This window comes from Eumetopias jubatus, unplaced genomic scaffold (genome assembly GCF_037043125.1).
Source record: "Eumetopias jubatus isolate StellerSeaLion01/CBP00866 unplaced genomic scaffold, mEumJub1_p1.0 scaffold_5, whole genome shotgun sequence".
Lineage (NCBI taxonomy): Eukaryota > Metazoa > Chordata > Mammalia > Carnivora > Otariidae > Eumetopias > Eumetopias jubatus.
In genome coordinates, this window is record NW_028274811.1 from 54,507,095 (window position 1) to 54,519,789 (window position 12,695).

The 12,695-nt window shown below is 36.2% G+C and overlaps 1 protein-coding gene across 2 annotated transcripts in view; it reads left to right on the forward strand.

Moving 5' to 3' along the window:
• FCHO2 (FCH and mu domain containing endocytic adaptor 2) overlaps positions 1-12,695 on the forward strand; it is a 120,132-nt gene that overhangs the window by 90,319 nt on the left and 17,118 nt on the right. For both annotated transcript variants that reach the window (XM_088023345.1, XM_028089651.2), the window contains 4 exons: positions 3,999-4,128; positions 8,051-8,162; positions 11,459-11,614; positions 11,945-12,077. In XM_088023345.1, coding sequence (XP_087879471.1) covers positions 3,999-4,128; positions 8,051-8,162; positions 11,459-11,614; positions 11,945-12,077 — 531 coding nt within the window. The remainder of the gene's footprint in view (positions 1-3,998; positions 4,129-8,050; positions 8,163-11,458; positions 11,615-11,944; positions 12,078-12,695) is intronic.

Sequence of the window (12,695 nt, forward strand, 5' to 3'; positions counted from 1 at the left end):
AAAAATACCATTCAGTACCCATTCTTTCGCATTTAAGAAGCAATACTCATGTAATTCTGCTTTAAGTCAAATACTAAGGAAGAAATGGTGGCCTGTTCTTAGGGCTTAGAAGTATACTGGCACTGGCAAGAGAATCCTGGAGGGCATCTAGTCCAGCTTTGTTTTATACATAAAGAAACTAGAGTTTGTTCAGGTCACTTAACTGACTTGTCAAAGTACATGTTGCTTCAAGAAAAAAGTATTGGCCTACAAAAGTTGTCAGATAATTAAAGAAAATCTACAAGTTACATTCAGAGTGAGGCTCTCCCAGACCACTTGCCTCTCATCTCTTCTACTTTGCTTCATGTTTTACACTAATTGCCAATGATACATTTCTAAAAGTCAAGCTTAACCTTTTTCCCCCAGATAGACGTCTCCAGTGGTTCCCCATTATCCATGTGGTTGAATGTTTCAGCTGAATGTACAAGGCTTTTTACCAAGTTGCCTCAACACCTAGGTTATTACCAGACTAACTGCCCAAGTTTCTCCTCTTTGCAACCTGTGTTCCAGCCCTTTGAAACTTTCCACTCTTCCCCCAGACACATCATGTTCTTTTATGCATCCGTGTCTTATTTTGCTCCCTTTACTAAAATGTCCCTCAGTTGTCTATGTAGGACACTGGTCTCTTTTTTTAAGAACCAGCTATCATCTAGATAAAGCCCTCTTTGATCATTACTCTTCCCCAAGTAGATTTAATCATTCTCTTCCTTATACCCCTATACTTTGCTCATATTTCTTCTGGTGCATAAATTACATTATATATACTTTCCTTGTGTGTTCCCTTCACCGGACTATACCTTTGGTGAACTCATACTTTGCATAATGCCTGTCACATAGTGAGGAGATGTTTCATGAATAAATGAAAAGGCTGGAGCACCAGGTGTTGAAATGGTGACATCTTTCTCCTCTTATCCTAACAAACAGGCCTAAGGAAGTGAACTCAAAGACTCTAGGTACAGGCTGCCAAGGAGATGATGATTATTTGAGTAATAAAAAAATGACTGCCTCTTAGTAACATGGGATTTTTTCCTAATTATAAGAGATCATGTAAAATTTGGGAAGTAGATAAAACAGAAAATTAAAATCCCTTCCATATTTCATGACCCAAAGATAGCCACTTAACCTTTCTTATATATACCCTTTCATTAATTTTTGAGTGCTTAAGTATTCATTTGCAGTAAAACATAGTTGTTAAAAAAGCACAGCTTATTAGTGACTAATTACCTGAGCAACATTAACCAAGTTATATATTTGCAGTCTTTGTTTCCTTATCGGTAAATGGGTATAAAGATAATAGGTGGTGTGAGACTTAAATGAGTTGCTTGGAATGCAAGTAATTGCTCAAAAAAGTTAACTGTGAATGATAAATCAAAGGTCATACCTTACATATTTTTTATTCTTCACTTGAAAATATTTTGCGGATATCTTTCTATTTCATGAATTATTCTATAGATTTCAAACTTCTTTCAAGTGGTAGAATCCTTTGTCAAATGATCTTAAGTTGCAAATCTATTAAATAAGTAAAAGTGGGACTTTTCTTGAATCTTTCACCCTTTACTCCCTGCCCTAGCCTTGCGAACCTTCTAGAAACCACCCTGAGGGCTTCAGGGAGCACCTTTTGAAACGACTGCAGAGCATAAATGCTCTGTCTTGTAACACCGTCAGCATTAAATTTTCAAAGGTTTTTAGAAATGTGATTATTTGACATTTAGTTTATTTTCCAAGTTTTCATTAATTCAGCATTGTCTTGAGATTTCATTATAAACAATGTCTTAATGAATATCCTTTTGTTTACTTCTTTAACTTAGTAAAAAATTTTAAAGTAAAATTCATGAACTAAAGGCACATTTTTAAGACTCTTGATGATTATTGCTGTATTGCCCACCAGAAAGGTTATGCTGATTTGAATTCTCTCCAGCTGTACATCAGAGTGCTCTTTTCCTTGCATGCTTGTATGTGCACTTTTCTGGGGAGACTAGATGTTCACAGGGTCTGTCATCACACCCTTTCACATTTCTATAGTGAATGCCTCATTGTTCTAGAGCAGTTGTTTTCAAAGTTTGGTCCCCAGACCAGCAGCAGCATTACCATCACCTAGGATCTTGGTAGAAATGCAGTTTCTCTGGCTCTACCCCAGACAAATCAGAAATTCTGTGAAGTGGCCCTCCGAGTGTTTCTGATGCATTTTAAGAACTGTTTTTAAGTAGTGCTGTTCAATAGAAATATCATGCAGCAACATATATTAAAGTTTTCTAGTAGCCACATTAAAAAAGTAAAAACAGTGAAATTGACTTTTTATTTTACTCATTAAAAAAAATCATTTTATAATGTAATCAGTATAAGGAGAGTATCTTTTCTGTTTGTGTGTGCTAAGTCTTCAAAATCTGTGCATTTTATACTTAACCTCATCTCAAATTTGGACTAGCCACATTTCTAGTGCTAGTGGCTACCATACTGGACAGTGCCATTCTAAAATAAGAGAAAACCACTTGAAAAAATAGGTGTTTTTGTCCTTTCATAAGAAATTATAAAGTACACATTCTAAATTGTAAATTATAAAAATGTAGCGACATGATATTGGTCATAAGGCCATGTTGCTACAGGACAAATTTCCCCCACAGTAGTTGATCAAGACTTTTTTCTAAGTTTGCAGGTTTCAGATTAGCTGTTGAATTTACTATGTGTTTGGCCTCATGCCATGCACTACTTCCATCTGTATATATAGGGAGCTGCAGTTTTACACCTTACTATATTTTTTCAGTCTGTTAGTCATCATTATCAGTCATAAAAAAGCCATTCTCTGGAACTAATCGTTTAAAAGTAGTTATTTGCGAGAGTGGGGGTTTACTTAGTATAAAACACTTTGGATGCTATCTAATTTTTATAAATGTATATTCATAGAATCAAGAGTTGACTAATTTTAGTGTATGAATGCTTAAGGGTTTTGTTTTTGCCATTTGTTTTTCATGTCCCTCAAATAGTTGAGGACAGGAACAATATCTTTTTTATTCACTGCTTTGTATGTAGTTCCTAACCCATGGCCTGACACAGTAGGCACTAAATAAGTATTGTTTTCACTTAATACTTTTACAAGCAGGAAAAGGTTATTTTTAAATAAGGTAAGCATGCTTTATTTTAAAAAATGAAATCCCTGAGGAAGTGTTGCTCATCTATTATTGGAACATTTAGGAATGTGGAAGGGAAAAATCCATTTCCCCAGGTAAAAGAAATGAAGTTCTATTTTTTGTATTTGTTTTTATGTTTAGAAAAGTGGGAACACAGTAGAATTACGATTTCTCAAACCTCTTTTATGGGGTAAACTGTCTCAATGAGGAAGCATTACAAGGAATTATAAAGGGAAAATGGACACATTTGTAAACACTGAAAATAAAGGGCAGGCAAGATTTAGGGTTTGCAGCAAATAAAGCAAGGGATTAGTGAAAGCTCAGGTTATACTAAGCCCTTACAAAACTAAATCAGAGAAAGCTAACAAAGACAGCTCATAAAAGGCGCAAAATGCCAATCTTATTTTTATCAATTTAAAAATTATTTTTCTTCTAATGCTCATTCATTGCTGACAAGGGTGCAGAGAAATACTCTCTTACATTTATAGACAGTAAAGTGAATAATCCTTTTGGGAAGCAGTTTGGCAGTATGTATGAAAAGCGTTCATACTGTTTAAACTTACAATTTAACTTCTGAGAATCTGTCTTAAACATACTTTTTGAAATAGAGAATATGTTCCATGTTTAAAGGTTCTCTTGACAGCATTATTTTAAAATAGACTTCTCAGCCTTTACTCTTGAAAATTATTTGACCTATGGCATTTCTATTTTTAGTTACAAGAAACAATAAATTTGATTTAGTATGTTAAAATTAATCTTACCTGATACCTAAAAATCTTTTTTTATAAGGAAGAACTGTTTTAGCATTTTGGTAAATAACTTTTTGTTTTTAAGCCCAGGCCATTCAGCCCACCTGTAACTTCCAATACCAGCCCACCTCCTGCAGCTCCTTTAGCCCGGGCAGAAAGTTCTTCCTCTATCTCATCTTCAGCTTCATTAAGTGCTGCCAATACTCCAACAGTAGGTAAGTGATTTTCATAGATTACATGTGATAGTTAGCATTCCAAGTATGGTCAGGCTGAATTTTGTTTTTTAATGAGCTCATGAAGAATTTAACATTAGAAATTTTGAATTTTGGAAACACACCTGGTGTTATCAAACTAGCCACATTTTCCTTTTCTGTTACACAGTTTCTTTTATTTGAATAGGTTTTTTTTTTTTTTTTAGCACTGTTAAGAGTGCATCAAATTTATAAACTACTGACCAGTATAAATAGTTGAAGGCAAAATATTATGCAGTCCTTTCTAATGTGAAGTGATACTTGCATTCCTTGGAGTTTTGTGCTTGCAATTAATAAGTATTTCTACAAGAATTTAAATCATAAAGATCTGAAAGTAGTAGATGTTAGGGTGCAGACGTATAAACCTAAATCCCACCAAATAAATCCAGTATTTTATTACATCTAGATTTTGCTCAAGACATTTTTCTATCTTCACTTTAATTTTTTCTACAAATTCTTACACATTTCTCACCCACTGTTAGTATAGTAAAGCACAAAGCCACTTAAAGCTGCTGTGTTATGGGAGTGACAACTTCTCAAAATTAGAACTGTCCCTGCCGCTGCTTCTAAGTAGTAAGGAGTTTATCTTTGATAATGCCAATCACTGATGCACACTAACTCAACATAATTGAGTAGTGCTCCAGGTGTGATCCTTGCACCTACACCATCTGTCTGCAGCGCCTGGGAACTTACTAGAAACAGAGACCTTTCAAATCCCAAACTTGGTGTGGGGCTAGCAATTTTTAAACAGGCCTTCCAGGTGATTGTGATGCATGCTGAGTTTGAGAATAGCAGCCATATTTAAGCAGATTTAATTATATCCAATTTGATTTGTCAAAACTCAGAAAGGAGAAGTGCATTTTCTAAGTGTGGCCATTGTAAAAATGACATAATATAGGCTAACGTAAGATTAAAAGTTCTTTGATTTTTACATGTCCAAACATGATGTTACCATCTTAGTTTATATACACCTTTATGAGCATATCATTTTTCCTATCTTTTAACTTCAGGTAGAATACATCTAGTAAGTTTTTCTCTTTGCTGTATTGAGCATTTTCTTCTTATATTTTGTTTGTATATGTGTTTTTATTAATTTTGGTTTTTGCAGACTCTTTTAGTCATAAAAAACAGTGTCCTTTAAAAGTTAGACAGGTGGTCTGGGTAACCAAAATTTGCTTTAGTTCTCCATTTTCCCTAGGTTATTTAGAAGGATTTCAATTTGTGATGGAAACTGTTTTTGATTGAGTAGGTACATACTTGTTTTTAGTTTGGGCCAGCACCGGCAATAGGGCAACCACAGGGAGGTGATAGCGACTGTACTGGCAGGCAAGATATAATGTGGATTTTGTACAACAAAGGCACTTTAAATCTACCATAAAAGTTAACTTTTTTTAATTAAGTTTTTTATTCTTCTTGAAAATGTTTTCTTTTCCTGCAATATTGTCTTTTATTTAAATATGATAGAAGATGATAATTTGATTGGGACACTCTCTGAAATTGAAAAGCACTCTGAGACTTCGCAAGGTATTGTATCAGAAGCAACGTATGTGTTGACTAATGATCCTAAAGTGTATCTAAAATACTGTTACCTCATTTTTCCTTTTTCAGCGATGTATGCTGTCTCAGAAGTCAAGAATAACTCTAAGGTTTAACCTTCTCGATTTTGTACTAATTATGTCCAGTTGCTGTACAGGATCTATTGATATCAGCTCCCCACTTATAAAAACCTACAGTATTTTTGTATTGCCTTCCATCTCCTTTTCTTTTCTCAACATTAAGGAATGTCCATAAATCATATTGCTAAAGTTGTCAGTACCAGAGAAAAAGTGATTAGAAAAGAAGCAGAAAGACTGTGTCAGTTAAAAAAAAAAATGGTAATACCTCAACTACCAGAGCAAAGACTGTCCTAGGAAAGCCATCCATATTGTGAGGTGAGGTTGGAGGTATAAAGGTAGCAAATAATTGGGAGTGTCTTTTAATCCTGAGCCAAAAGGAATTCCACAAAATTATCCATTGATTGTTACAGGAAGATACTTCTTCAATTTTATAAGCTCTCTGCATTTTCAAAACATACAGTTGTTTAAATATAGAACAATGACACCAAAATTAGAATACGTGAATCCTTCTAAAAGAATACAGGGAATTTTTTAGTTCTAAGAAATGATTCATTCTGAATAGTACATTATAAATTTAGACTTAAAGGACTTGATTACATATTTCCTATGTCATTTTTTTTGAACTATGCATATGCAATATGATCTTGAAAGGAAAACAAGAATAGGAAATACTCAAGGGGATATGCCAAGATGTTAAGTGGGTTTTGAGTTTTTTCCCCTACTGTTCGGTGTTTTCTACTTGCCAATATTTCAGTGGGCTTAACAATTTACAGACTATTTCAAGAATTCTCATTTTATATGTCCAAATTGGATAATTAATTTGGATAATTAACACCTGAGCCACCCAGGCACCCCTAGAACAATGTATTTTTTTAAAAGGTTCACTGAACTTATTCACATATACAGTAAAATTTTCCCAGTGCACAAGCATGTGTTTGCATAGTTGTATTCAGTTAATCTATACTTAGTCTTTTCTTTTCCACTTAACATTTTCTTATGCACATATCTGAAATTTCTGCCTCTTGATCAGTCCCTTATCTTTGATTTAATCATCTCTCACCTGATCCAAAATTGAATCCATGACAACAGACATTTTTCTCTTCATTCCAGGATCCACTCTGTGTTCAGAGTGATTTTAAATGAAAAATGTAGCCATGTTTCTCTTAAATATTTTTAGTGGTTTTTAGTGCCATAAGGATAAAATTAAACGTCCTCCGTGCTGTGATCTGGGCCTTAAACACTTCTCTAGACACATGCTCCTCCTCTCTCATCTTTCTAGCCATCCCTCATTCCCCACTTATGCTCCCGCTTTGGAAAACTAGTTTTCCAAAAGGCAGCATTTTTCTCATGCCACCTTAGCTCAGTGCTGGACACATGTTAGAGTTAGTAAATAGTAGCTGTTGTGATTTGTTGACATTTTTATATTACTGGCTTAACGACTGAGCCACCCAGGTGCCCCTACATTTTATTATTCTTTAAAAAAAAAAAACCCTGATGTTTAGGAGTGCCTGGGTGGCTCAGTCAAGCGTCTGCCTTCAGCTCAGGTCATGATCCCAGGGTCCTGGGATCGAGCCCCACGTCGGGCTCCCTGCTCAGTGGGAAGCCTGCTTCTCCCTCTCCCACTCCCCCTGCTTGTGTTCCCTCTCTTGCTCTGTCTCTCTCTGTCAAATAAATAAATGAAGTCTTAAAAAAAAACCCTGATATTTATATGATTTGACTCCAAATGTATATTATCTAACTAAGTAAATTTTATGTCAGGAATGTTATAAAAAAAATAACATTAATCCCATTTATCAAGGTAAGGAAATAAAATGTAAGCATTAGACGAAGAAGTAAAAGAATTATAATGGGTAGTGTATCATGTAGAAATAGTATGGAAGTAGCTGAAATACAAAAATCCAGTTTAATGCCCTGCTGTATGTGATTGGTAGAACCTGAAACAATTTAGTATCTGAAGGGTTGTGAAGAAATGTTTAGTAATTTTAGTTCTTCAGGGGAAGGGCTTTTTCCTTCTGATACTCCTTAACCCCAGTGTTCAGTGTCATTTCATTTAAAAGAATTCAGTGTGATGTGTTTTTTTTTTTTTGTCCTCTGTATTATGTTCCAATGTGTTTTATGCTCTATTTCTTAACCTCCAGATTTATACATGAGCCATCAATGGAACCAGTAATAGAGTCATTTGTGACAAGCTAACATTGTGAATTTACCTGTCTTGATACTTTATAAATGTCTTTATGTAGGATTTAACAAATGAATTGTATGTATTCTAGGTGTGTCACGAGGTCCCAGCCCTGTCAGCCTTGGAAATCAAGACACCTTACCTGTGGCAGTTGCCCTCACAGAATCTGTTAATGCCTATTTTAAAGGAGCAGATCCCACCAAGTTAGTTTTAAAAAGATGTGTGTGTGTGTGTGCATGTGTTTGGTGGGGAGAGGGCCTAGTGGTAAATTTTCAGAGTTACATTTTGATTCTGTAATAGAGTTTTCTGTTATTTATTTACCTGCCTTTTTTGCTATCAAATATAGTCATTTAGCAATTGTCTTTAAAAAAAAAAAATCACTGTAATCAGCAGTAATGGCTTTATCCCCCCAGTTTATTTATATTCTTGCCCTTGGTTTATGACCATTATGACCCATCTGTTGTTTGACATGTCTATAGAGCAGGATGATGGCAGCTGATGAGAAGGGAATCGAACTCTGAATCTTGGTTTAATGTATATCTTTGGTAAAGTGTGATATTTGCCAGACAGACCTAGAATATATGTCTCATTTATGAGACTCTTGTCAAGGAATCAGTTTAACCCTCTTCTTTTAAGAAAATGTTTTGGTGAATGACCACCCCTACTTTTCATGTATAACCATACTCATTCAGCATACATTCATTCATCAAATATTTGAGGGCTTACTATGTGTAAAACACTGTTATAAACTTGTATTATGCAAGAAGCAGCTTATTAGTTTTCTCTTACGGTAATGCAAACCTTTTAGAGAACTTTGTTTTCTTTATTGACGTATCCTCCACACTTAATTGATGGATAATTACATGTTGAACAACATGAAAGGGAGTGGTATTGATATATATGCTATGAAGAAAAATAAACTAGGGTAAGAGGAGACAAAATTACAATGGAGGGCTTTTTTTTTTTTTTTTTAGATAAAATCTTTAAAAAAAAATGGTTTTCTCTGATCATTTTATTTATTTGACAGAGAGAGACACAGCTAGAGAGGGAACACAAGAAGGGGGAGTGGGAGAGGGAGAAGCAGGCTTCCCGCCAAGCAGGGAGCCCAATGCGGGGCTCGATCCCAGGACCCTGGGATCATGACCTGAGCTGAAGGCAGACGCTTAACGACTGAGCCAAGCAGGTGCCCCCAAAGAAAACCTTTTTGATGTTAAATTTTAGATGTTTCAAAGACATTGTGGAGCAAACCATACAGATGTCTGAGGGCAGAGTGTGCTTGGCATATTCGATGAACAGCAAAGAGAATATTACGTCACTAAGTTGGAATTAGCAAGGGAATAATCAAAGATAAGTCCTTAGAGGGACCAGATCAGGTTGGGAATTGTAGACCATGGTGAGTTTAGAGTTTATTTTGAGCAAGGTGGGAAACCAATGAAGGCTTTGAGCAGAGAAATGATGAGGTTACTTAGGTTTTTGAAGGAGCACTGTGGCTGCCATATGGAGAATAAACTAGAAGGAGCCAGAGTACAAGCAGAGAGAGAAGGTTAACCACAGCAGTCCAGGTGGGAGATGGTGGCAGCTTATATAAGGTTATTAGCTGAGGAAATCGTGAGTAATAATGCAATATTGAATTCCTTTTGAAAACAAGTGTTGGCAAGATTTGCTAAGGGAGGAGATTGGTAAGTTTGAAGTACTTATTAAGACAACTAAATACATGATTCTGGAGTTCAGGGAATAGGTCTTAGGCTAGAGATAAAGTATTTAGTAGTCGTTAATTTGTATACAATCCTGAAAGCCATAGGCCTCAGGGAATACAGAAGAGATCTGATGAGAACTCTGGCTCCCTTCAGTGTTTCGAAAATAGGAAGATGACAGTGATTGATTTGGTAAAGGAATTTGATACAGCATGCAGCAAGAGAGGTGAGGAGAGAACCAGTAGAGCAGTGTCCCAGAAATGAAGTGAGTAAAACCTTTTTGTGAAGGATGGTGTGAAGCTATAACTGATGCTGATGATACGTCAGGAAAAATGGACCTTTGACATTATGGCGCTCATTGGTGACATTTACAAGAGTGATTTGAGTGTTGGAGCTGAAAGCATGCTTGGAGTTCAAGAGTAGGAGATGATGCAAATATGACTGTATTTGAAAAGGGCAAGTATAGAAAACTTTCAAGATGTTTTGCTCAAGTGGAAGGAGAGAGGTGGAGTGGTAACAGCAGAGAAATGATAGAATCAGAGAAAGTTTTTATTAATTTTAGTTTGTTTTTTAAAGATACACATTTTAGCATGTCTGTACACTAATGGGAAAGATCTGTTATTTTTGGAAAAAACTGAACTTGCAGGAAAGGGTACAATTCCATGAGTGAAGTCCTTTGATATGTAGAAGGAGATGAGCATCAGTGCAGGAGCAGTGAGATTGGCCTTAGGTGCATAGACTGATCATCTGTTGAAACAGGAGGGAAGGTATGAATAGAGAGTCAAGTAGGAGTGCAGTTGTGAGACTGAGTAAGTTCTTTCCTGATTTTATTTCCTCAGTAAAATTTAAAAGTCAATGGCTACGAGTAGGGGGAAGGAATATTGCAGGTTGGAGGAGAAAGAAGGTATGAGAAGAGGTAGCATTGCACTATGATGGGCCAGGAAATCCCAAGATATGAGGAAATGGGGATCTGAAGGAATGAGTGAAAAGGTAGTAGGAACAGTGGATTGTGGAAGCTTTGAGATTGGAGACTTGTTGGAGATATGGTACTAGACGGAATGAGCTGGGAAAAGAGGAAGTGGCCGTTAGAGGAGTGGGGATGCTGAAATTGAGATGATGGAGGGGCTGCGGTGTGTATGAGGTAGTCTGGAAGACAGGATCATTGGAGGTAAGGGGCTGAGAACTAGGTGACCAAAATATTAGGATTATCTGTGTGGATACTGAAATTGCCAAAAATTAAGATAGGAGCAGTGGTACAGAGACAGACTGACAGTGGGCCAAGAGCTAAAATTTTCAGGAAAATGAAAGGGAGTATTGAAGGTAACTTGAAAGGGATGGAATACCAAGTAGTATAGTTTGATGGTTTGGGTTACAAAAGAGTCTGGAGGTTTTTAGGAAGAAAGTGGAAATAGAGGGAAGGGGCAGTGAGAAGCAAGGAAGACATCTCCCACTGCCACTGTCAGGCCCAGGACTCTGTGGGGTTTTCAGGGAAAAAAAGCTGCAAGTGGGGATAGTGTTACTAAGGAAGCAGTGTCCTTATAGGACACCCAGGGGATAGTTTCCACAAACAAGTGAAGGAATATGATCTTTATGCTTGCATTTGTGTTTGGAGTTTAAGTCTAAGCAAAGATGATGATACATGCGTATGCCATTTCACACACCATAATTTTTTAAATAATTATATTGAAAAAATAATTGATAATTATGAAAGATTTTATGTGTCCTTTTTAAACCAAGTATGTTTTAAGTGGATATTAAAACGCCTTATATACACCACTTAAAATTTTCCAACTCCCTAATTTCAGGTGTATTGTGAAGATCACTGGTGATATGACAGTATCATTCCCAAGTGGAATTATTAAGGTCTTCACTAGCAATCCATCTCCAGCTGTGCTATGCTTCAGGGTGAAGAATATCAGCAGACTAGAGCAAATTCTTCCAAATGCACAACTTGTGTTCAGGTTTGTGTACGTTTGTTTTGAAGGTGAAATTTCTGTAAAACTTTTCCTTCTTTATTGAAGCAATAATAATTGAGTTGGGTGACAATACAGCCTTCTACTGCCTGTGTGTGTCTTGGGTGGTGGTAGTGGTAGTTGTTAAATCCTTCTCCCTCCATTATCTCATTGTTCAAGGAAGTTTCTGCTATGTTCTGTTCTTTATCCCCCTAACTTTAGTTTTCCCTCCTTTTGGGTTATTCCTACTAGTCTTTCCCAGGTCACCAAATGACAATACAGAGGCAAAGGATAAAGCCAAAGCAGATAAAATAACAAAAATATTTCTTACGCATACAGTGATCCATCGCAGTGTGATTCTAACACAAAAGATTTTTGGATGAACATGCAAGCTGTTACTGTCTACCTCAAGAAGCTATCAGAGCAAAATCCAGCTGCTTCTTATTATAATGTAGATGTATTAAAGTATCAGGTGAGTGTTTTATCCTTATAAAAGTCCTAAGTTAAAATATTAATAGAATCTCACAGATTAAATGAGTAATAGGTCATGGCCAAATGAGGTTTATTCCAGGAATTAAGGATATTTCTTTTTTTAAGCTAGCATTTTTTTTTAAAAGATTTTTATTTATGTATTTGTCAGAGAGAGTGCGCACAAGCAGGGGGAGCAGCAGAGGGAGAAGCAGGCTCCCTGCCAAGCAAGGAGCCCTGATGTGGGACTCCATCCCAGAACCCTGGGATCCTGACCTGAGCCGAAAGCAGACCCTTAACCACCTGAGCCACCCAGGCATCCCTAAAGATATTTCAAAATAAAATCTGTTAAGCAAGAGGAAACAGATGATCAAATTCACCATCTATTCCTGATTAAAATACTGAGTAAATATAAATACATGAATTTGTCCTTAACCTGAAAAGACCAGCAACATCAGTCTTAATAATGAAACACATAAAGCAGTTAAAGTCTGGAATGGCAAAGACAGCTATATTATGCTTGTTAATGGTATAAGATTTTTCTGGCGGTGTTAGAACAGGTAGACAAGAGAATAAACAGTAATAAATACTGGAAGGACGAACCCAGATATTACTTAGAAGT